The sequence below is a fragment of the Caretta caretta genome, chromosome 10, assembly GCF_965140235.1.
Source record: "Caretta caretta isolate rCarCar2 chromosome 10, rCarCar1.hap1, whole genome shotgun sequence".
Lineage (NCBI taxonomy): Eukaryota > Metazoa > Chordata > Testudines > Cheloniidae > Caretta > Caretta caretta.
The window spans coordinates 9,696,180-9,717,827 of NC_134215.1; the positions used below are offsets into that span (position 1 = coordinate 9,696,180).

General features: G+C 46.9%; 1 protein-coding gene across 9 annotated transcripts in view; it reads left to right on the plus strand.

Annotated features, from left to right (window-relative positions):
- The window catches only part of TNRC18 (trinucleotide repeat containing 18), an 89,673-nt gene that overhangs the window by 61,203 nt on the left and 6,822 nt on the right, over window positions 1-21,648 (plus strand). For 6 of the 9 annotated variants that reach the window (XM_048867049.2, XM_048867044.2, XM_048867046.2 and 3 more), the window contains 10 exons: window positions 2,335-2,607; window positions 10,787-11,011; window positions 14,223-14,665; window positions 15,690-15,854; window positions 16,949-17,090; window positions 18,038-18,155; window positions 18,641-18,716; window positions 19,288-19,396; window positions 20,529-20,645; window positions 21,138-21,302. In XM_048867049.2, coding sequence (XP_048723006.2) covers window positions 2,335-2,607; window positions 10,787-11,011; window positions 14,223-14,665; window positions 15,690-15,854; window positions 16,949-17,090; window positions 18,038-18,155; window positions 18,641-18,716; window positions 19,288-19,396; window positions 20,529-20,645; window positions 21,138-21,302 — 1,833 coding nt within the window. The remainder of the gene's footprint in view (window positions 1-2,334; window positions 2,608-10,786; window positions 11,012-14,222; window positions 14,666-15,689; window positions 15,855-16,948; window positions 17,091-18,037; window positions 18,156-18,640; window positions 18,717-19,287; window positions 19,397-20,528; window positions 20,646-21,137; window positions 21,303-21,648) is intronic. The other 3 variants (XM_048867045.2, XM_048867047.2, XM_048867051.2) reach the window with 2 other exon arrangements.

Below are 21,648 nucleotides of genomic sequence, written 5' to 3' on the forward strand. Positions count from 1 at the left end.
AGTAAATTTATTTTACTGTTATGCAGCTTCCAAAGTCCTGTGTTAAAACCCTTGTAGGGTTAAATGTGCATGACAAATGTATATCCCGGTACCAGCAGCTAGAGATCCCACTAATGGAGAAGGAGATTCTAACAGTTCTCTAACAAAATAAGCATGTTAAATAAAATTAGCCATTTAAGTGGCAAAGTAAAGGGGTAGCTGCTATAGCCTGTAGAAGGCAATGCCTCTTACAGCCTCCTTCAATGATGCATTATCCACTGAGGAGCAGCTTGTTTTCCCTGGAAAAGGTTACTGAACCCAGGAATGTCCCAGTGGCTCCCTTGAATTAGGCGTAATGAGTTGATGGAAGTGGGGGCTTGGGCAGATGGCATTGTTATGTCTGGGGAGTTTGGCTCTTGGCCTAGAGAGGTGAGGCACATATTCTGCTCTAGTTGCATCAGTGCTGAGTACCAAAGTTCCTTCCCATGGAATTATAAACCAGCGCTCCAGGGGAGCATTTGCCTGGTTCTCCTCCTGTCTGCTAAACTTTCATTGCACACAGTGCATGTCAGCTCGTGCCCTCTCTAAATCGGTGTGGGGAACACGGTGATTAATTAAGCACCACTGAGTGAAATTGCTCCTCATTCAGTGGCTATATTCAGTGCGCAGAATTCTTCTGCTGCAGTGACACAGAAGCCCCATGTTCCGGGAGAAGGTGTGATCCCCCGCCCCTCCTTAACAAGGGACTGTACACCAGATTTTTGCACTTCGGTATGACACAGAGTTGAGGGCAGGATGAGTATACATAGGTGTCTTTTGCTGTGTGTCAGAAACTGGCCTATAACCAGAGAGGTGGGTAGATTTCTTATCTCAGAGAAGGATAAGTGGTAATGGTGCCAGACCCTTCCATATCCTGCTCCAACCTCCCAATTTTTACCTATAGTCTTAAAAAGGCTTAAGACCCCTAGACATTCCCCACACCCTAAAATGAAGAATGATGCATGACCAGGACTGCGGTGGGAAAGCAGCTGCTGATTCTAACCAGTTGGAACTGTCCCCACTATAGCATTCATTACACTTTGGAATTAATGGTGCATTCATGAGTAGGGATGTAACGATTCAAATCCACTTTTATTGGATCCATTGGGTACCAAATACTTTGTTGCTCCACTCATCAGATACTGTTTGGAAATATTGGACAACATCTCGGCATTATGTGCCCATGGGAAAATGTCATCTGTGTAAAAACATAGACACCCAGCCAAAGCAGAGTTTATCACCGAGACTCAGGAAGAACTCCAAAAGCTCTGCCCCCTTTGGTGTCACTCCAACATAGCTCACAATGGAGGCCTCACTCCAAGTTTTCCACCATGCAGTTTGAACAAAGATTGATCAATCAATCCACCAATCATCAGATGTAGTGTGTGCTATCCCTATCGTTTCTTGCTTCATTATGTCAAAATACCTTCATGGGGCTGGATTCATGTACAAATAAGGATCAGGGCTAGGTATATTCATCACCCTCTAGTACAGACAAATACATCCTGTCTGACTCTTGGCACCAGTGAGTTTTGAATGAATGTATGCACTGGAGATTTTTTGTTGTTTTTTACAAAAATCAAACTGGATTTTTATTTGGTGGGGCGTTCCAGGAGCAATTTGGGGGATGAATATCTGTGCTTCTCTTGCAGATTTCTTTGCTAAGGAATAGGGATGCCATAGTAAGAATAGCACTAATGAAACCCTTTGTGATTTAAGAAGGTTCCCCTCCCCCAGCTTCCAACATTATGCAGTTGGGTGTTGGCATTTGTCAAAGCTGAATGCTTTAAGAAGGTTGGAGCTTTTCAGAACCCCCTTTGCCCAGCACACAATGAGTCTGCTGTACAGCATACTCTTAATTGGATGAAATTTTGAGAAAAGGCTAGTTCTCACAAATGTAATGAGTTTTCCATTCTGAGATAAATCTAAAATAGCTCAAGACTTGTAGCTTAAAATAAGCAAAGACCTATAAAGTTTGTACTGGACAGTGTGCGCTGACTTCTGAAAGGTCTGTGTAGAGGCCTTGTAAAATGTTTATTATTGTTTTATGTCGGTTCCTGTGTACCAAATCACAAAGTAATGATGGCTTAGGACTGCAATAGGCAGCTAGAATTGAGGTGCATCATCCGAGCCGTTGAGGGGAAGCTTGCACAGCTTTGGCTCCACACAGCATCTGATCCATTCTGGCAAGCATTTTCAGTCTCTCGTTTTCATGGGCACTGAACTGTCACAAGTTTAAGACAATTTAAAAAAAACAAAAAAAGCCACAAGGAAGTGAATTGACTTAATGTTATTTAAAAACTACTTTGACTGCAGATACGGACTCAGAGGAAGATGATGAATCCCTGAAGGACGAGTGGCCTTTGCAGTCTCCATCCAGCTCCAAAGCGAGGCCACCCAGTCTCTACAGTGTAGGGGCCAAAAAGAGCAGCAAGCAAGGTGGAGGTCTCAAGCCAGCCAAGAGGGGCATGCCTGCCACTAGAACTCTGAAATCTAAACAGGCCGCAAGCAGCAAGCAGCAGTTTTGCTTGCTGCTTCGGGAGACTGGATCTTCATTCAGTGACTCTTCGGAGGACTCATTCGATCAAGGTTACTAGATTATAACAAACACAAAACAAAAACAACACTTATCTTCCATGTTTGCAGAGTGAGAGAGAGAGTGAGAGAGTACATGTGTGAGAGAGAGAGATGGCAACACTGAGGTCAGCCATCTTTGATGGTCAAAGTAGGGGCGGCCATCTTTGTCCTTGGCAGCGTAGGCTGCTTTATCACTTATCATTTATTTTTTATTTTTTTTATACTTGTATCATTGTGATATTATTATTGGCTGGCTCTTTTTAGAGCTTTTATATCGACTGGATTTTAGGCTCCACCTTTCCCCAGCTTTCCTCTTACCCTTCCTCCCTTCTGTTCCCCCCTCCCTCTTTTCCTTGCTGCAGCTGCTGCCACCACCATTTATATTATTTTTTAAAAAAAATTATATTATTTTATTTGGCCTGGGCCTTGTAGCGGTTTGGAAGGAGCAGTTTGGTTTGGTTTATAATGGGATTCTGTTGTGTGGGTGTGTGACGTGATGTTTGTACTGCGATTTGGTATACCAAGCTTTATTAAACATATTGAGTTCATTTTTAACTAAACCTGTGTACCTTGTCTCTCTTGCTGTGTCTCTTATTAGGCGATTTAGAATGCCGCTTCCACTTCATCCCGCTCTGCCTACCCCTTTCCCCACTCCCACCAAGTAGAACTGGAATTAACATAGTCTTGGGCGCGCTCTATTATTCAAATATCCCTGATAGCATTGGCACTTGCTACGATTTCCAGGATGAAACGAACAGATGTTGTTCTCTCCCCCACCACCGCCCTGCTTTTAATTTCATTTATATTTTGCATAGGTTGTTCATTCTGTTTTTTTCCTAACAGAATCTTTTGAGGCAGACACTAAAATATTAATTATTTATTTCTATTCTTTATCTTTCTGCTTCAAAAGGCTTAGTGTATGGTCTTACAATATTTAAAACTCAAAGTTTATTTATTTTTCTTTTATTTAATATATATATATATATCTATTTACACACACACAGAGCGCACATTTTTAGAGGAAAAAAATCTTTATGGGTTATAAATTTTTCAGATCCTGTACTTTAACCCACAAATGCTCAAGAATGTGGAAATTTAGTGCACTGAATTTGATTCCGCTGGAGGAAAGTTCTCTTCCCCACCCCAACTCCAAAATATTTGGCTTATTGTCTGCCCGCCGTTAGCTTTTAGGTGGGAAAAGAGGTCCAATGAAACTTTTCCTCAAGAGACACAAGGTGGTTTCTCTTTTAGAACACACTCATTAAATAATAATCATGGGGGGCAAAGTCATTTTAGTGAGCCCTGGAATTTTGAAGCTCAACTCCCAAAAGAAGGTAGCTCACCTGTATAGATAAGTGAGGGAAATGTAGTTCCCAGTTGTTAACAGCAAAGTAATAGGGTAAAAGAGTGTTGTAAATTTGATCATAGTGTAGCAAAATTCTTGTATCCGTTAGTTTGTCTCAGAGAGCTGCTGCTTGTTAGGGTTTTGTTTGGGTTTTTAAGCTTTTGATCTGATTATCCTAACCTCTCCTCTCTTCTCTCCCCTAGACCCACCTTCCCAACAAAAACAAGTTACCCATTTTTAAGAATCAGAACACAACGTAAAAGCTAGAGAACATTAATTCATTCTGAAATGAGCTTGCTGATGTATTTAACAAAAAAGAAAACCCATAAGAAAGAACGAATGTTTCAGAGAAGAGACGTTCTATTCCTTAGAGAACCTGAAATGATCCAGTGTTGGTGGATTGCCTTTAAGGGCATGGGCTCTGTGTTTTCCATGAAGAATCGGATTTAGCTTCCATTCAGTTTTACGTCTTTTCCCTCCCCCACCTGCTTCTTAATTTTTTTTTTAAATTTTTAAAATTTTTTTTTGCTGCTGCTGCTGCTGTTGGAAATTTTGAGGATATCAATCCCTTTTAGACACCAAGTTCTTGAGGTTTATCTACCCAACTTGTTCCAGAAAAAGCAGATAGATAACTTGTCCAGAGACTTAAGAACCCAAACTGGCTGTGGGAATATTTTCAAGCAATTTATCTGTTTAAGATCCTGATTTCAGAGAGGGCAGGGAAATCTGGAATAAGGGTGGGAAGGAAATGGATTTAATTAAAAAAAAAAAAAATCATTCGCTGGTGTCATTAGTGGTGGGAAGACAAAATGCAGAACATTGGGGAGGGAAAGGGAAGTTTGGTGGAGGAGGGAGGAGGGATTATTGATTCTGGGTTTCCTGCAAATGAATCTTTTCTCTGAAGCATTTCTTTAAGGGATATTTGGGTAATAGGATTTCTAATGGCTTTCCCTGATACTAAAACGATTAATAACCTCAGCTTTTCTGGAAGTGCTCGCTTTCTTCTTGCAGCTGCTTGGCCAATCCCTTCACCCCTGACCCCTATCCATGATGCTTTGAATGTCTGTATCGGTCTCTTGCATTTGCTCTCACGCTGCACTAAAGAAGCAAAGTGATTGGCTGGGAATAGGGCAGACACTGCTCAGCGAGGGGTCACTAACCATGAACCTGAACCTTGACCATTGTTATGTAGGTAGGCAAAATACCTTTTCTTTATGTCATCTGTAAATCTGAGACATTTCGCTGTTAACCCCATTAATAATAACATTTAGACGTTTGCGTTTTCTGGGTTATTTTAATTTGAAGATGATCAATGTCCACTTTGATTTCTTTGTTATGAAGAATCTTGCAAGGAAGCTTTGCTTGAGTGTGCATGTGTGCTGAGGACTCCAGAAAAGCCTTACAATTGTAAAACTTCCTCATGGAAAATCTCTTTCTCCCAAGCAAAAGGAAGGACTTAGTAGGCAGGGTGTACCCAATATAGGAAGCTATACCACTTCCTCTAATGGTACTGCCCTTGTCTTAAAGGAATTTCTGGGGCCATGATCTAGAACCCACTGATGTATTACCAAAACAAATCATACCAATTCCTTGGGATCAACTTCAGAGGTAGGTGATTAAATCCCACTGGTTTATTATGGGGTAACTTCTCCAGCTGAGAGAGAAGAATAGGGGGAAAAGGGGATGATTTAAAAAAAAAAATCAGAGGATTGGGAAATGTGGGTCTTTGGTTCTGGAAAGGTCACAGTATTACCATCTTGATGGCTTGCAAGGTTTTTATCTGGTTGTGGAAAGCTGATCACAGAAAGCTATGGTTTTTCTTTTGCTTTGTTTTTTTAATGGGGGCATTCTTTTTTCTTGGAGAGTAAACAGTGTCACTATATTCTGATTTGAGCAAATCTGACATAGTGAGAAAATCCTCATTTGGTAACAACCATATAAGAACTTTGCAAGCAGTCAAGATGGTAACATGGTGAACTTTCCAGGACCAAAGACCCCCATTTCCCTGTCCTTTATGATTTTTGTTTTCCTTATAAAAAGATCATCTCTCTTTTTTCCTATTCTTCCCTCTCAGCTGGAGAAGTTTTACCCCATAATAAACCAGTGGGATTTAACCACGGGCCTCTGAAGTTGATCTTAAGGAATTGGATAATTTTTTGGTGTTGCAAATTATTTCTGGAGTCAGCAGCAGAACACTGGGAGGGGAAAAAAATCTTAAAAGAATGGGAGATTGTGTTTGACAAACTATGTGCAATCTTATGAGAGAAAATTTTAAAAATAATGTCCAGAACTGGACAGCTCAATCCAATCTGAAGGTGAAGGACCCAACAGCTGTCTAAAGTCTGCCTGCACTTAGCCTGCTTTGTACGCTGTAGGCCTGCTCGGCGTTATGATAAAACCATGCTATTTTTTTTTCAGTGTGAAATAAATTTTTGTCTAGTTTCACTCCCCTTTCTCCTCTACCCATCCTCTCTACCCTCTTCCAAATCTATCCTGTTACATCAATCTCTGCAAACTAAATAACATAACCAATTTCTGTCCATCATTAACAAAATCTATTCACTTACTGCTCTCCTAACAACAAGAAGCCAGGCTAATATAAATAAATATTAACAAAACCCCACACTAGCTCAGTCATTTTGGAAGACTAAAGAACAAAGAGAGAGTTCAATTTTTCTCTTTAAAAAAAAAAAATGTGGACACACAGGCTGAAATTTTGTCCATAAAAGTATTTGGTGGCTCTAGTTTATTTGCCATTGATAGCATTTAAACATAAATTTGTGTGTGTGTATGTGTGCATGTAATATGCATCTGTGTATGTGTGTGTATATATATATGTGTACTTAAAAATTGTAGGTAAAGAGTTTTGGTCTTGGGTACATGCCTTTCTTTCCCTTGCAAGTATTGGTTGGTTAATGGTGTTTGAGGAAAAAGTGTAATGTTTTGAAAATGTTTTTTTCTATCTTTAACTAGAGATCACTTCTTTCCAAAATGTTTTAAGGCCCTGATCCTGCAACAACTTATGTACTTGCTTTACTTTAAGTAGTCCCATTAAGTTCAATGGCAACACTTACACACTTCATGCGTGAGAGCAACAAAGCCTAAATGTGCAAGCTACATTAATTTGGCTTCTGTGGGTCACCATAGCAGCATGTATACCCAGACGGCATGCTCAATATTTAATCGTAAACTAACATTTGATTTTAGCTTTGAAGTGTTTGAATTCCGAGAGTAGTTAAAAATACTTCTAATTTTTTCGTGTCCATGAAAAAGTGAGGGGTGAGGGAGTTCGCAGGTTGTGAGAAAGGGACGGATATGTACCGAAGAAATACATTGTATGAATGGTGGGAGTAGGGGAAAGTGATTGATGTTGGTGAAGGCTGTGAACATTTTAAAATGTATTTTCTGTTCTGAAGATTGAGTCTCTAGGGGTAAAATATGGGTGATCTTTTAAAATGCTTTGGGTGCATATCTGCCATAGTCTTTCCACTGTACGACAAAATATATTTGAAGGAGATTAAAATAACTGCCAGGTCTATTGTTGTTATATCATGTATTTTCAGTAGCAGGGATAAGGATCAGTTTCGTCATGGCTTTTAAAGCTGTTTTACTTTAGTGCATTTGAAATACGGTAGTTGTTTGAGACATTTTATGGGCTAGCATATGCTAAGTGAATTGTTGGGCTTGCTGAAAGAGGAGCTTAAGCGTTAAATGAAAGGTGTTCCCCGAGCCCAGCAGAACTGCTAGTTTCTTTCTATGATTTCATGCTGGTGGTGGGCATTCTCCCTCACCTCCTCCTCAACCAGATCTGTACAGCAGAACATGGTGGATTCATCCTAGCTATTCATCCTGCTAGATTCTGTTCGTTTGGGTGCAGCCGGCTTACTTCCTGGTTTATGTGTGGAGGCTTAGCTAGAAGGATAGTCTGATGGTTGCCATCGTGGACAACTCACTGGAGATCAGAGTGGGGACCTGCAGATTTAAAAGGATGAGCTGCTACAGCTTGAGCTAGAGCTGTCAAGCTGAGTTCCAGATTCATAAGGTATACCAGATTCATATCCTCCACAGAGCAGGCACAGTGGGCCCCTGTGCGGTACACTTACCAGTGGATTACAATAGCTGTCGGTGGGCGTTTCTTGTCCAGTGCTGAAATATTCTCCACCGCTTCCGCCAGGAAGAGATGTTAGAGCCAAGACTCTGAAACTGATAGCGCGAATGACTTCATTGTAACCACTTGGCAAATAAGTGTGTAAGCAGAACAGGTGCGGCCCCAATAACCAAGCTACTATGCAGTCCACCTAGAAATGGGCTGTGGATCAGGCAGGACAGGCTTTTGGGAATATATTGAAAGATTTCTCCATTTTTCCCAACCCCTTGGGCTAGTAATTCTTCACTGGTTCAGTGCTGTAGATTCAGAGATGAGGTCAGGAGACTACTTTTCATCAGTTTCTGCTTGTGAGTTATCGAACATGTTAAACCCTTGAGGGAAATCCTATATCTTTGTCCCTCCCAGGGGTTGTGTAAGAGGGAAAAGGAAGGTAGGCAGGCTATGAAACGAGGCAGGGTCAAACACCAGTCTCCCTAATTTAAGGAAATCCAACAGACGGGGGCGGGCGTCAGCATGACAGCCATTTTAACAGAAATCTCCCCATCACATGGGCCTAAAGTACTAGACTCTGTACAACAGCCAGGGCAAAGCTCTACTATGCTGACAGTGTGTAGTATGGAGGGGGGAAAGGGGGCATCTCTAGTTGACGCATCTTTGGTGATCTCTGCTTTTCCTTTATTGCCCATGAAAATATCATGGGATCTGCAGGCTGGCATTTAGTCTGTGGAAACTTTTGCAAGGAGGGCAGGTCTCAGTTGATGAAGAAGAGTTGAGATTGCTGGTCAGTGTCAGGATTTATAACTGTGTCCTTCTGCACTATATTAATGGGAAGGTCTCCAATGCAAGTCAACTCGCTGGCTCTCTTTATGCGAGTAACTTTTGTCTCACTGATTTGTATGCATTTTAATTTAAAAGTTGAACTGCAGAGGAATAGAAGTAGTGCCCCTTTCTGCTTGTTTCTGAGGGAGAAATAAAACAAGGAAGTGTTCTTATTTCACCCCCCCTTCACCCCAAAATTCTTTTTGTCTTTACCTCGCGTGGTGTTAATGTCAGAAATATCAGGTCCGGATTTCCCTGTTTTTGCTGGAGGAATGTAGAACTAGTGGGATTTTGACACCACAAGAAACCAGACTCAACAACTGAAAGGGGGAAGGAATTTTTAGTGATGTAAAATTCTTTGGTTTGTTAGTAGCCATTTAACCCTAACTCCTGACACATGCTCTCTCTGTGAAAAATTCAACTGGCACATTCAACTGGTGAGTGACAGAACTCCAGTAAAAACAGGGAAGGCAAAACTTTTCTGGATTCCTGTTGTTTCTAAGGTTATAAAGCAAGTCAAGAGTGGAAACAATAACCTTTTGGGTTTTTTGGGGGTGGGAGGGAGGAGGGGGTAACATTGAGACCATTTTTGTTTATATCATAAAGGGCACAAGTGGAAGGAAAAATGTTTTCCAGTTCACCTTTGAAAGGGGATCGTGGTTTGATTTCTAGGTTGGTAGTCTTTCAGAATGCAAAGACCTTAGCCTATAGACATTAATGGTGCAAATAACATTCCTACTACGGAAGGAAATTGGGCATTCTTGAGGATCCCAGTTCATTTCTCCTTTTAAACTAGGGCTCTTAAATAGGTTTGCCAGATCCATTTTGTTACAATTAACTATACAGAGAGATTCCTTTCTAATCAGTACCTACTGGATCACACATTCAGTAACTAATCGCCCTCAAGCTACTTTACAAACTGACTAGCAAGTATGTGCTACAGGGAAGAGAGTGGTGCATGCTTCTGAGTGTGCAATCCTCCCCTAACTCCCCCCCCAAAACACACCCCATCGAGTAAAGGATCAAAGCAAAATGCCCTCCATTTGTATCAGCCCAGGTGGTCTGTTTGCATAAAGATTTGTCCTGTTAAAGCTGGACTCATGCCCGCCTGCAGCTGATTCTGCATTACTGGGCTGGACCTGAAGGGGCGTATGTTGAAAGTTTTATGCAGCGTGTTAGTGGAACACTTCTCATGCCCCCATCTGCAAAGCAATCTGCTGAAAATATTTCCTATTAGTAACTGCCATTCTCTTCCCTTATGCCTCTCTCCATCCACAGTTATTTGTCTTAAGCATTCAAATTTCATTGCTCTTAATACCCCCACTCCCATCCCTGCCTCCGTCTTGCCATCTCTGTCTTTGTCTCTGTCTTGCTCTGTGTGTCTCTTCCCTCCCTTCCAGGACACGTGCTGATTTCTTGTATTCCCCTTCAGTGAAGGAGAGCTCTGTTGCTGTTACAGAGCCATTCCAGTGCAGTCATAAAGCAAAGGATTTTGTTATGAAGAGGGAAAGGCAAAATGTAGTAATAAAATCTGAAAATCTTCGCCTAAGTCTCTCTTTCCCGCTTTTGCCCCATATGGGTTCAGTTTTGGGGTTTTTTTTGTTTGGTTTTTTGGTTTTTTTTGACCGCACGCTACCATGTGCATCTGTTTGAACAAGGCTGGTATTACCAGGCAAGTCTTAGTAGGTGAGGAGTTGTACGCTCTGTGACTACAAGCACTTTCTTGTTTTCCGTGGCGTAAGGTGTTTAGCTCAGTTTGGGAGGCTCTGCAGCGTAAGAGAGGACGCCGCAGGCTTTCAGTGATAGAAATCCTGGTGCTCTGTTTGCTGGGAAGCTGCAACCTGATGCACCAGGGCTGAAGGATGGACAGTGGAAACCTGATTAGATTGGTAATGGGCTTCCTTTTTTCTGCGTGCTAGATTCTAGCTCTGAGGAAGAAGAAGAGGAGGAGGAAGCAGAGGACTATGGGATGGACAGCAACGACAGGCTTTCGTCCCCAGCTCTGGATGAGAGCGGTTTGGGACTGCTAGCGAGGTTTGCTGCTAGTGCTATGCCGAGCCCCATTGTCCCCCCTCCTCTTTCCATCATCCAGCTGGAGGCCAAGCAAAAAGCTAAGAAGAAAGAAGAGCGGCAGAGTCTGATGGGTAAGTCCCATGGGGAGGGGGCTGTTGGGTACAAGATGAAGAGAACTCATGGGAGTGGAGGGTCCCACCTATGCTGAAGGTGTGGGAGGACCTGTTGGCTGAGAAGCATGGGTGGAAATATTGGCTCAAGGTTTTCATTCAGTGATGGCTTCTAAAGAGAGGGAGCAGACCCCCCCCCAACTCCCCACCCCTGCCTCTCTCCCCCTATTTTAGGCCCATACTGAAGCACCCATGATACTGGGGTTCTCTTACAGGACCACTGCCCCTGGAGAGCTTGGCGGTGGGCTCCTGTCCATCTGGTGATGGCTGCTGGGCTAGTGTGCCCAGAAGTCATGGATCTGCAGGGGAGGCACCAGCACAGAGGGATAGCAACCCACTGTGGTCAAGAGTAAGCCTCACGTTGCCTGGCAAAGTGCATCTAGTTGTTTGCTGCTGGTTGCCCGCATCAGTGGCTTTCTTTGGGGCTTCTAAACTGACACTGCCTGGCTTCCCTTTGTTGGGGCCCCAGGATGTGTTGGATTGTCATCCTCTTTCCTCCCCCCACAACTCTGTGCGGAACACACGAGTGAAATGGTGCTACATTCTGACAGCCACTTGCCCCTTTGTGTGACAGTGCAAGGGGGCAGAGGAGGGGAAGCCTGTGTGGCTGTAATTAAGGATGGGTCGGTGAGGTTTCCTGCAGAGTGCGTGTGGCAAGGAGCTGAGTTTGTGCCTGCTGGACAGGCCATGTTACCTCTGCTGTGTGCTGCAGTCTACACCTGATCCACAGTCTACTGAAGTCAATGGAAAGGCTCCTCTTGACTTCCATGGGCTGCGGAGAGCAGGTCTGCAGAGAGCTGGCCCCTGGCGTGACTGTGGGATCGCAATGCAGGGCTGCCCCATTCAGATGCACACATGCTACCCCACTAACTTTTGAGCCCAAAGTGCCGCCTCCCTGGGCAAGCAGCAAAGGCAAATGAAGGAAGCCCCATGGTGGTAGCAGACCTTTTAGGCTTTGAAGCAGTGTTTCGCTGCCTGGATAGTGGGTCCTTCAGGGCACAGAGAGTGTGCAAGACTGGTGCGGGACAGAGGGGAAGTTGGAACAAGGAAAAGTTCTGAGCCCCAGTTCACCTCCTCCCTGTTTCCAGGGAAGCTCTGAATGCAGTCAGCATGGGAGCAGCTCACGAATAATAGGGCTGTGTCCCACTAGCCAAAAGCTCTCTCCTTTTCTGCTTTCCCGGTGCTCAGCTCAGCCACGAGAACATGTATTGCCTGGAGAGCCTGTCTCCCTGAGCTCTCTTCTGTCACTTTCCTGTTGTGGAGTGTAGTGGGGGGAGAGCCACAAAACGAGAAGGAGGGGGAAAAAAAACTAAAAAGAAAAAAAATGAAACAAGGCCATTTTATAGATGAGGAAACTGAGACAGAGAAGTTATGTGATTTGTCCAAAGCCATAGAGGGTGTCGTTATCAGACTGGAACTCGGGAGTTCCTTATGCAGTCGTGCGCTCAGATTGCTGGACATGTGTCTCTCTGTCCCTATGTCTGTCTGCTGCAGTCTCTGTCTTCCGCGTTCATCTTTTCCTCCCCATGCTAAAGGTACCCCAGGGTGACATCTTTCTCAGGCTGCCAGCTCTATAAAGGTTCCATTTATAAACTCTTTTATTAATATTTATTAAATTGATAATGGAATTTATGGCATGCTTCAGAATGGAAAATGATGTCTTCCCTGGGAGCCCCGCTTATTTTAGCACCATTTCCATGCTATATTAGGCTTTTGCCAGCTTGTTCCAGTAGCCTCCTTGAAGAATTTATCACAACTGGTTCTCGTAACCTGTCCCTCTTAAAACCCCGAACGTCTAGAACTTGTCTAATTTGTATTAATAAAAAGGAGGGTTAATATCATAACTATGAATGGATCCTTCATTTCACCGAGTGCCTGCTTTGACTGACTTTGCCTTGCACTCTTCCTAAGCATGTTTGGAATGTCTCATTGAGGGAGAGGGGGAGGCAAAAAATTGTTTTTTAGCTAATGAAGGCTAAAGAGAGTGACTCATGCAAACATGGGGTAACTTTGATCCCAATTTCATGCCTTGGAGCATCTTCATTCATTGTTTGTGTGTTTGTCAGAGAAGGAGAACTGGGGGAACTGACGACACTTCACTGGGAACTAGAGGTAGGGGTGAACTGTTCGTGTCAGGATGGGGAGGAACGGTAGTCTCAAGGTTAGGATGTTATCTCAGGACTCTGGAAACCTGGGGTCAATTCCCTGCTCTGCCACAGCCTTCCTGTGTGACCCTGAGCCAGTCACCATAGTGTCTCCATGCCTCAGTTCCCCATCTGTACAGTGTGGGTAATAGCACTGCCTTATGTCACAGGAGGATGAATGCCTCAAAGATTGTGAGGTGCTCGGATACTGCCATAATGGGGGCCAGAAAGGACCCCAGCCAGATCGTGTCTCAGGTCTCTGCTGTGGTACAGGGAAGAGGACAGCGGGAGGGGATTTCCATTTGCTAAGTGCAAGAGATCATTTACCTCTTCCGAATTTTACAGTGACTACTCGAGCCAATAAAAGGACCCCTCTGCTCTCACTGGCCAATCAGAAAACATCACTTGAAGCTGGGGGTTTTTAATTAATAAAACATTTCATCCTAACCCAACATAGCCAAGTGGATCTGTGTGAGGAGCCCGGCCATTAAGGGAGTCAGCCTTTGCCCCGCCGGAGGAGTTTCTGTTTTCTGTCAGCCACCAAACGCTTTCATACTGAGCCCTGTCTGTAACTTGTTAAAATGAGTGCAGGCTTTTCTGTGACTGAGAGGAGAAGTTAGGGGGTGGTGAGGCATACCCCACAGGCAGCAGGCTGGGAAACATGGATTAATGTGGCTCTTGGGAGGTAAGGAAGGGGGAAGTGATGGGAATGGTCATTAATTCTGAGCGATGCTGCATTGGTGGGCGCGGTGGGGGTTGTTCCTTACTCTTCGCTGCTCACAGTGTTCTCAGGAGGAATGACTGGAGAAGGAGAGATTTCCTCTTGCCCCCCTGCCCCCTCTTGGGAGTTCACTTCTATTTCCTGGTGTGGCTCCATGCAATGAACTAGGGTGGATTTTCTTGGGGGTTTTTGGCCATGCTCTGCGGAGCAAGTGTAAAGTCTGGCATCAAAGCCAGAGGATGCTGGGTCAGACACAGCCCACCCTTACTGAAGTGGTGCGTTGATGGTTCTACCCCCTTGTGTTTAGGAACGGAGTTTGAATACACCGACTCGGAGAGTGAGATAAAGATCCGGAAGAAATCTCCCCCTGGGCTGCTGCGTGGGAAAAAGGGGCTGATGGAACAAGGCAGCGCCACCCCTGTCCAGGCACCCAGCAACATGGACCCCAGCCCCGGGAGTGCTGACAAAGCCAAAATGGGGGCAGAGAAAGGCCGGAAGCTGAAAAAATTCAAGCCCACCAAGGACCTGAGCTTCGAGTTCGGGCTGGAGGCGAGTGACGACGACTTGTGGAACAGGCGCCGGAGCGAGCGCATCTTCCTCCACGACGCCAGCACTTCCTCGTCCGTGCCGACGCCCAGCACGCCTACCAGCTCCACCCCTGTTTCCAAGCCCAGCCGCTGCGGGAAGGGGGCGCCGCTGAGTCCCAAAAAGGAGGGGAGCAAAGGGAAGGAAAGGAAAGAGCTGAGCAAGGTAGGAGCTGCTTTGCTGAGGTGGGCATAGAGCCGGGGGCATGACTGACTTGCAGAGGTGTGGGGTTGGGAGGTTAATCCTGTTGATCCAGGCACTTGGAAAGAGGTGAGTTTAGTGGCCGTCTCATCTCAGCAGCTGGTTGCTGCTGCATGGAAACACCCTCCCCACCGCCCATCAAGGAGCTTCCTTTATCCACTACTGCCCAGTTTAATGCTGCAGCAGGCTAGCTGCTCTTGCCTGACTATACCGGACCTTGGTTTAGGGATTCTGGGGGAGGTCCTGTCCCTGCTGAAGTGGTGGTAAAACTCTTGTTGACTTCAGTGGGGAAGAAAGTAACCCCCAGGCTAGCCATGCAATCCTTTCTCTGTCCCATTGTAAGACTGGGAACTGGAAAATTCGCTTTGTCTCCACCACGGAAACCCTGTACTGCAGTCAGAGGGAAAACTCCTGTCTCACCCCCAAATCTCCCCCGGTCTGGTCCGCTCTGCTTCCCTCGCCCATCACGTGGCCTTTGAGGCGCTTTGCCTTTAGCACAGTGACATCCTAGATCCTCACGTTCTCTGGGAATAGTAGTGATCCCTTCCCAATCACGTGCTAACCAGTTTGCTGAAGCATTAGGTTCCTTGGGCTCCAATTTGGCCCATTCACCAGTTACTGGGGAGATTGGATTATGGGAAGAATTAGACAAGTTATGACACGACATCAGCTAGGGTTCTTTTCCAGCAGTTCTGGAGGAAGAATTGGTCAGCGGGAGGTGCTGGCTGGGATAATGAAAAGCTCTCTCTGGAATGTGGATGCTAAACCCAGAGTGCCAGAGAGGCAGTGAGAGCCTCGATACAGTGCAAGAGTCTGGCAAGCTGTCCGCTTGGGCTCTGCCCCATCCTGGCTGGAGTCTTTCCTCGTAGCTCTGTTTGAATACTAACTGCTGCGCTCCCCTTTGCTCCATCTTTCCCCTGTAACTGCCTAGTGAGCGTTACTGATCAAACCTTTTTATGGGTGGGGGTTGTTTTGTATTTGCTTTTAGCAGAGGAAGAAGGGTAAAGAGGCCCCTTGCTGCTCCTCCTCCTCTACCATGTCTCCCCCTGGCATCTCCAGCTCCCCCTCTGATGCCCGGGTCAGCCTGGCCAACTCCCTGAGCTCCAACAAGAAGAGTAAAGCCAAGGTGAAAGCAAAGGAGGTGAAGAAAGAGGTGAGGGTTGACTCCACAGATTGAAGTCAGGTTGTAGCAAGACAGCTGGGTCTTTGCTTCCTTCCTGCCATATCACATTGTGAGGGGGGAAGACAGACAGACAGACACATCCTTTTGGAAGCTGGGACATTGGTAGCACTATAAAGTGTTCTCGCTAATGAGACTGGGGTAGGAAGGGTTGTACAGAAACACCCCTATGGGCAAGACAGACTTTATTTCTTTTAAGTTCTCCTCTTGTCAGGAAGCCTAAAGTCTCAGATGAATGTAGAAGACTAGTCACCATCTATTGACTCTTCTAGGGCCTGAGGGAAGGTACATCCAGGTGACAGTTCAGGGAGCTTAGGACTTGCCAATCAAATTCCACTTGTACCCCAGAAGAACGTGGCCCTGTTAGGGCACCATTGAGGGGTGTTGCTGGACCAGTGGGCAGGAGTTCAAGACTCCTTGAATGGGAGGGGTGACTGAACTGCCACCTTGGAGTCCCTCCTCACCAGTTTCAGGTTATAAGAGACACCGTCAGACTCTGCCACAGCAGCCGAAACACCATGCTTTCCGTTTCTCATTACAAGTATCGCAGGCCAGTCCGACGGCTGTCTGGTTCTATTCTGACAGACCTGGCACATCACCATTTCTTTTAATGTCCAGGCAGGTCAAGAAATGCAGCTAGAATGTATGAAAGGGCTCTCGGAGCCCTCATTCAGCTGACGACAGAAGTGGGGGATAAACACAGCAAATAAACAAAGCAAGGAACTCCGTGAGCTACCAAAAGGCAACTGTCACTTTGGGTACGGCATTGGCAGGGCCTGCTGACTGCAGTGGTTCACACTGAGGCGGTCTGCATCCTAATTGCATTATGTCCTGGATGGCCAGGTTACTTACCCCAGGAGGGAGAATGGCTGGTGTAGAGTCGGGGCTGGTGCAGGGATGTTGCATTTTGGCCTCCTGACATGGAACCTTCCCTGTTTAATGGGGGTCACTTAGAAAGGAAACTGCAGAGCTGGGGAAGGAGGGTTTTAAAAACGGCTCCTAAGCCCTGAGGCTCGATACCAGATGTGGCCGAGGTTTCTGATGGGCTCTTTTGTTTCCCTCTCCAGAACCGAGGGAAGGGCGGCGCAGTTAGCAAGCTGATGGAAAGCATGGCAGCCGAAGAGGACTTTGAGCCCAATCAAGACAGTAGCTTCTCTGAGGACGAGAATCTCCCACTGAGCATGCTTGTAGAACGGGCACCTACCCCAGGTGAGAGCTGGAGGCTGTAGCTGTCGGGGGTGGGGAAGCTTTTCTAAACGCTCCTGGTGTTTTGGCAGCAATGGATGGGAGAGTTGGATGAGCTTTTCCCAGCTGGATAAAGAGCAGCCTGCCCAGTGTTATACAGGGGATGCTGCTCCACTCTGATGAGGAACACAGCTCTCATTTGGTGCGCCCCGAGTCCCCCACAGGCTGGACCTGCCTTGCCCAGCAGTCGCAGGAGCGCTCCGTCAGTCACTGCGGCAGGCTGTGCTTACAAGCAGTTGGAGAAAAGGACTGGGTCCCAGGAGGGCGCTGAGTTCTAATCCCCGTTTGAACCACTGACTAGTATTTTGACCACCAGCAAGTCCCTTGATCTTCCTTGTGCCTCAGTCCGTGCAGCTGCAAAGCCGGCCCAATAGCAGGGCTGCTTGGAGACTCAGGCAGGGTCTCTGCTCTGCGTTCACCTGGGAATGAGATGATGATAATGCAAACCCCTCTCTTGGGTTATCTGCCTTCACCTGACTAGAGCCCAGGGATGGCTGGTTTTGTTCCGTGTGTTAGCCCCGACTTAGGATCCATGAGCCTCACAAGGGTCACTGCCAATAAAGAGCTGCCCACTTATTCCTTTAAAGCACCCCTATGGGTTTCTAGGTAAAGACCAATCTCTATGAGGTGCTGGGTTTTGGCTGGCCTATTGGTGTTATTACTGTATTACCAAAGTGCCTAGGGGCCCGCTGAGAATAGGGGCCCATTGCGCTTGGAGCTATACAAAGAAAGACCGCCCTTGCCCCAAACAGCTGACAGTCTAACTGAGGCCAGTGGGAGTGGCGGGTCTTGTTGAAAGCTGTGCAGTGGCCTATCCTGGTTCTTAATGGACCCTCATCTCGTGGGATCTGCCCCTTTCTGTTGTGTTGAATGGAGCCGCTAACTCCCTGTCTCACTCCATGGTCCTCCAGCCCCCCGCTCCTGTATCATTGACAAAGATGAACTGAAGGACGGGCTGCGTGTCCTCATTCCCATGGATGACAAGCTGCTCTATGCCGGACACGTGAAGACCGTGCACTCACCTGACATGTGAGTAAAATGGCAGCCTCTCCCTGATGAGCACTGCTATGGCGGGGGGTAGCGCATGCTTTGGGGGCTCCCAGGGGGTGTATGGACGCACAGTATTGCTGCCCTGTCCTTCGTGCACAGCTCCACCAGAGACCCAGCAGGGTCTGCTCAGTGCTTTCTGGGACCTGGTCTGTGACCCAGCACAGCTGGATACTGGTGAGATGCAGATGTTTCTTGAGAGCTGCAAAGCTGGGGGCAGTAGCTGTGTTTGGCTGGGAGGAGGAATTTACCATAATGAGCTACCCTAGTTTACGAGTGAATTCCTCAGCTGGAAGAATGAAGCCTCCCATTAAACAGCCTTGGCTAAACTGCGGTTTTTGAGGTGGAAGATGATAGGGCTTGGAGAAGGTAGGATTTGGGGAAGGAACTAAGCCCAGAGAAGGGTTATTGGGTCCTTCTTGTTGAGCTTTGATACCTTGTGATGCCGTGGGGTCTTGTGTTTTCAGATACCGAGTCGTGGTGGAAGGGGAGAGGGGAAATCGTCCCCATATCTACTGTCTGGAGCAGCTTCTGCAGGAAGCAGTAAGTTGGGCCATTTTACTCTCCACACGTGCAACGTGACTTTCGTATCAGGGATGGGGGAGGCAAAAGGAAAATCCCTCCTTGTCCCGTGGGTAGTTGCAGGTTGCAGTGGTGCCCCCAAATCCTGCCCCGGGTGCCCCATCAACATGAAGCAGGTGTCAGACAGATTGCTTTGCATGCCTCGGCAAATGTAATTCCCTTCCTGGCATTGTGGATTCAGCTTCCCATCGCTGGCATTGGGCGAACACACACCAGGGCCAAGGGCTTAACCCTGTCCTGCCAGGGACTCTAGGACTTTGAGTCTTCGGTGCTGTACTGCATTGTATCACGGGGAGGAATGTGACCCTTTCCTACAGAGGTCGCCCCTCTCCTGTTCTGCAGCCTTCAGCAGAGGCACGTTTGAATCCTGGGGGAGGAGGAAGTCCAGCTGGGCCTGGCTCAGTCTGAAGTCCTCCCTGGGGAGGTCTCGGCAGTGTCTGTTGACAGCCAGTCTCCTGAAACACTAGTGTGGAGGACAGAAGATCATGGAGGCCTCAGGCGGGTTAGTAAGTCACTGTCCCACCCCAAACAGATTATTGATGTGAAGCCGCCCTCCGTGAGATTCCTGCCTGAAGGAACAAGAATTGCCGCCTACTGGAGTCAGCAGTACCGCTGCCTCTACCCAGGGACCGTGGTGAGAGGTAAGAGCATATCATGGCTGTCTCTCTTACACTCACAAACCAGGGGTGTCTTAGCACAAAACTTCAGGAGAATCAGTGGAATAGTACAGTGCAGCCCCAAAGCCTGTAGTGATAGCCCTGCCAGGCCAGATTCCTTACTTGGAGTAGTGTCTGACTCTGCAAAGAGCCCCACTGTGGTATGTAATCATCACAAGCTGCCTTGCGGGCCAATATTACTGTTCACTTATGCTGGGATTTTTGCAGAGGCCTAAGGGAATTAGGTGCTTAAGTACCATTGAAATTCAACAGAAGTCTGGGAGAGGGGGGATAAACAATTTCAAAAGCCCATAAGTGAGATAGGAGCCTAAGTCCAGCTGACTTTCAATGGGGCGTAGGTGCCTAAGTCACATAGGTGCTTTTGAAAATTGTACTCTGAGTGCCTGACTCCATTCAGCCTCTTTGGAAATCATAGCTGTAAAAAGTGCCTGGAAAGAGAGCAGTAGGAAGGGCTGTGAGCTGACTGCAAAGCACTTCCTGCTTCCCCACAATGCCCTGGTCACGGGGTTTAATGTTGACTGGCCTGGAAAGTGGCCATAAGCTTTGAAAAAGCTTCCAGTTGGGATGTGGCCCTTGGAGTGCAAGATGCACGACCTGAAGAGAGCATCAGAGGGCATTGCACATGACTAACAGACTGAGGAGACTGATACCAGCAGAGAGGGATGAAACAGCGATTCTTTATCTGGGAGGGAAGATGAATAAGTGGCGGCCTATGGTAGCCGAGGGCGGTTATAAAATCCAGTCAGAGATGGATCTGAGGCTATTGGACAGGCCTCCTAATGAAGGGACATCAGTGCAAATGAAGAGTGAATAGGCGTGAGAAGAGATGGAATGGAATTGTGGGGTGGAGTCATGTGGTTAAACTATTGGGATGATTCTGTTGAAAGGGCAGTTTTGCGCTTGAGGGCGGGGCGTGTAATTGCATCACAGGCTGTTCGCCCCAAATGGGTCTGGCTTAATAGTAGGTTCTGAAACTGGCCCTGCCGCCAACAGTCATAACTTCCAAGTGCCAGGGTCTGGCCCATTTCTACTCTACTGCTCCAGCTGTGTGTGTTCCAAGTCCTCTCTTTTTAATCTCTTTCCCCTCAAACCACAGGGGCCCTTGATCTGGAAGAGGATGGGGATCTGATAACGGTGGAATTTGATGATGGGGACACTGGCCGGATCCCCCTGTCTCATATTCGGCTTCTACCACCTGACTACAAGATCCAGTGTAAGTCTGGACTCCTGAATTGGGTTCTTGTGTGAGGTTTCCTCCAGAGCCCTGGTCTTTTTGCCCATGAGACACTAGAAGCCTCCTTTTAAACCTGCTCAAAAGGGAGACTTCCCATGTTAGGGAACTATCCCGTAAGATTCCAGGGATAATTCACAACTGTTTTTGTTCCAGGATTGTGTCCTAAGCTATGCGGATCAGGACTGAGTTTTCTAGGGCTGGGGTGTTGGGAGGAGAACCCATCTGGGAGTGTTGGGGTGAATCCATGTCTGCTCTGCGTTAGTAGGTGTCAATTTCCCAGTAGCACTTAATGTGCATCCCTCATAGGCATTGTGTGGTGCCAGCAAAAATCTGGGCACAGCAACCAGCTCCTGTGTAATGGCTGCTGCTGAAAATTCAGACTTGCAGGTTTGGCACGGTGTGGTTCTGTTGGGTTCTATTAGCGGGCAGCCGTACACCAGGATTCCTCATCTGTGTGACTCGATGTTACAGGTGCGGAGCCCTCCCCCGCCCTCTTGGTACCCAGTACCAAGCGCCGCAGCCGGAAGTCCAGCAAGGATGCTGGGGAAGGAAAAGAGGGTGGTGCACTAGGGTCAGAGGAGCCCGTGGCCAAGGGCAAAGGTCGTGGGAGAAAGCCAAGCGTCAGGCTGAAAGCTGGTATGTTGATTCACCCTATTTTAACGTGCAATTCAGTGAGTCCTTGTGCCAACTGTCTCATCCGGTAATGTAGCATTCCTTTTCCTAGAGTAGCGTCCCTTTGCCTAGGTGGTGCTGCAACATGTAAACAAGATTTGGAAACTCCGCTCCGTTTTCTCAGCGGGGCATCTGTGGGCATGAGCCTCCGCCAGGAGTTGCAGACACATTGGGAGGCTGCTCCCTTTCCTAGCTGCATCTGTAGGGAGGTGGAACAGCTGCAATGGCTGAGCTTGCAGAGGAGGGAAAGGAGCTCCCTGTGGATGCAGCGCTCTGCCTGGAGCTAGGAAAGCCAGCAGCCTCCCACTGT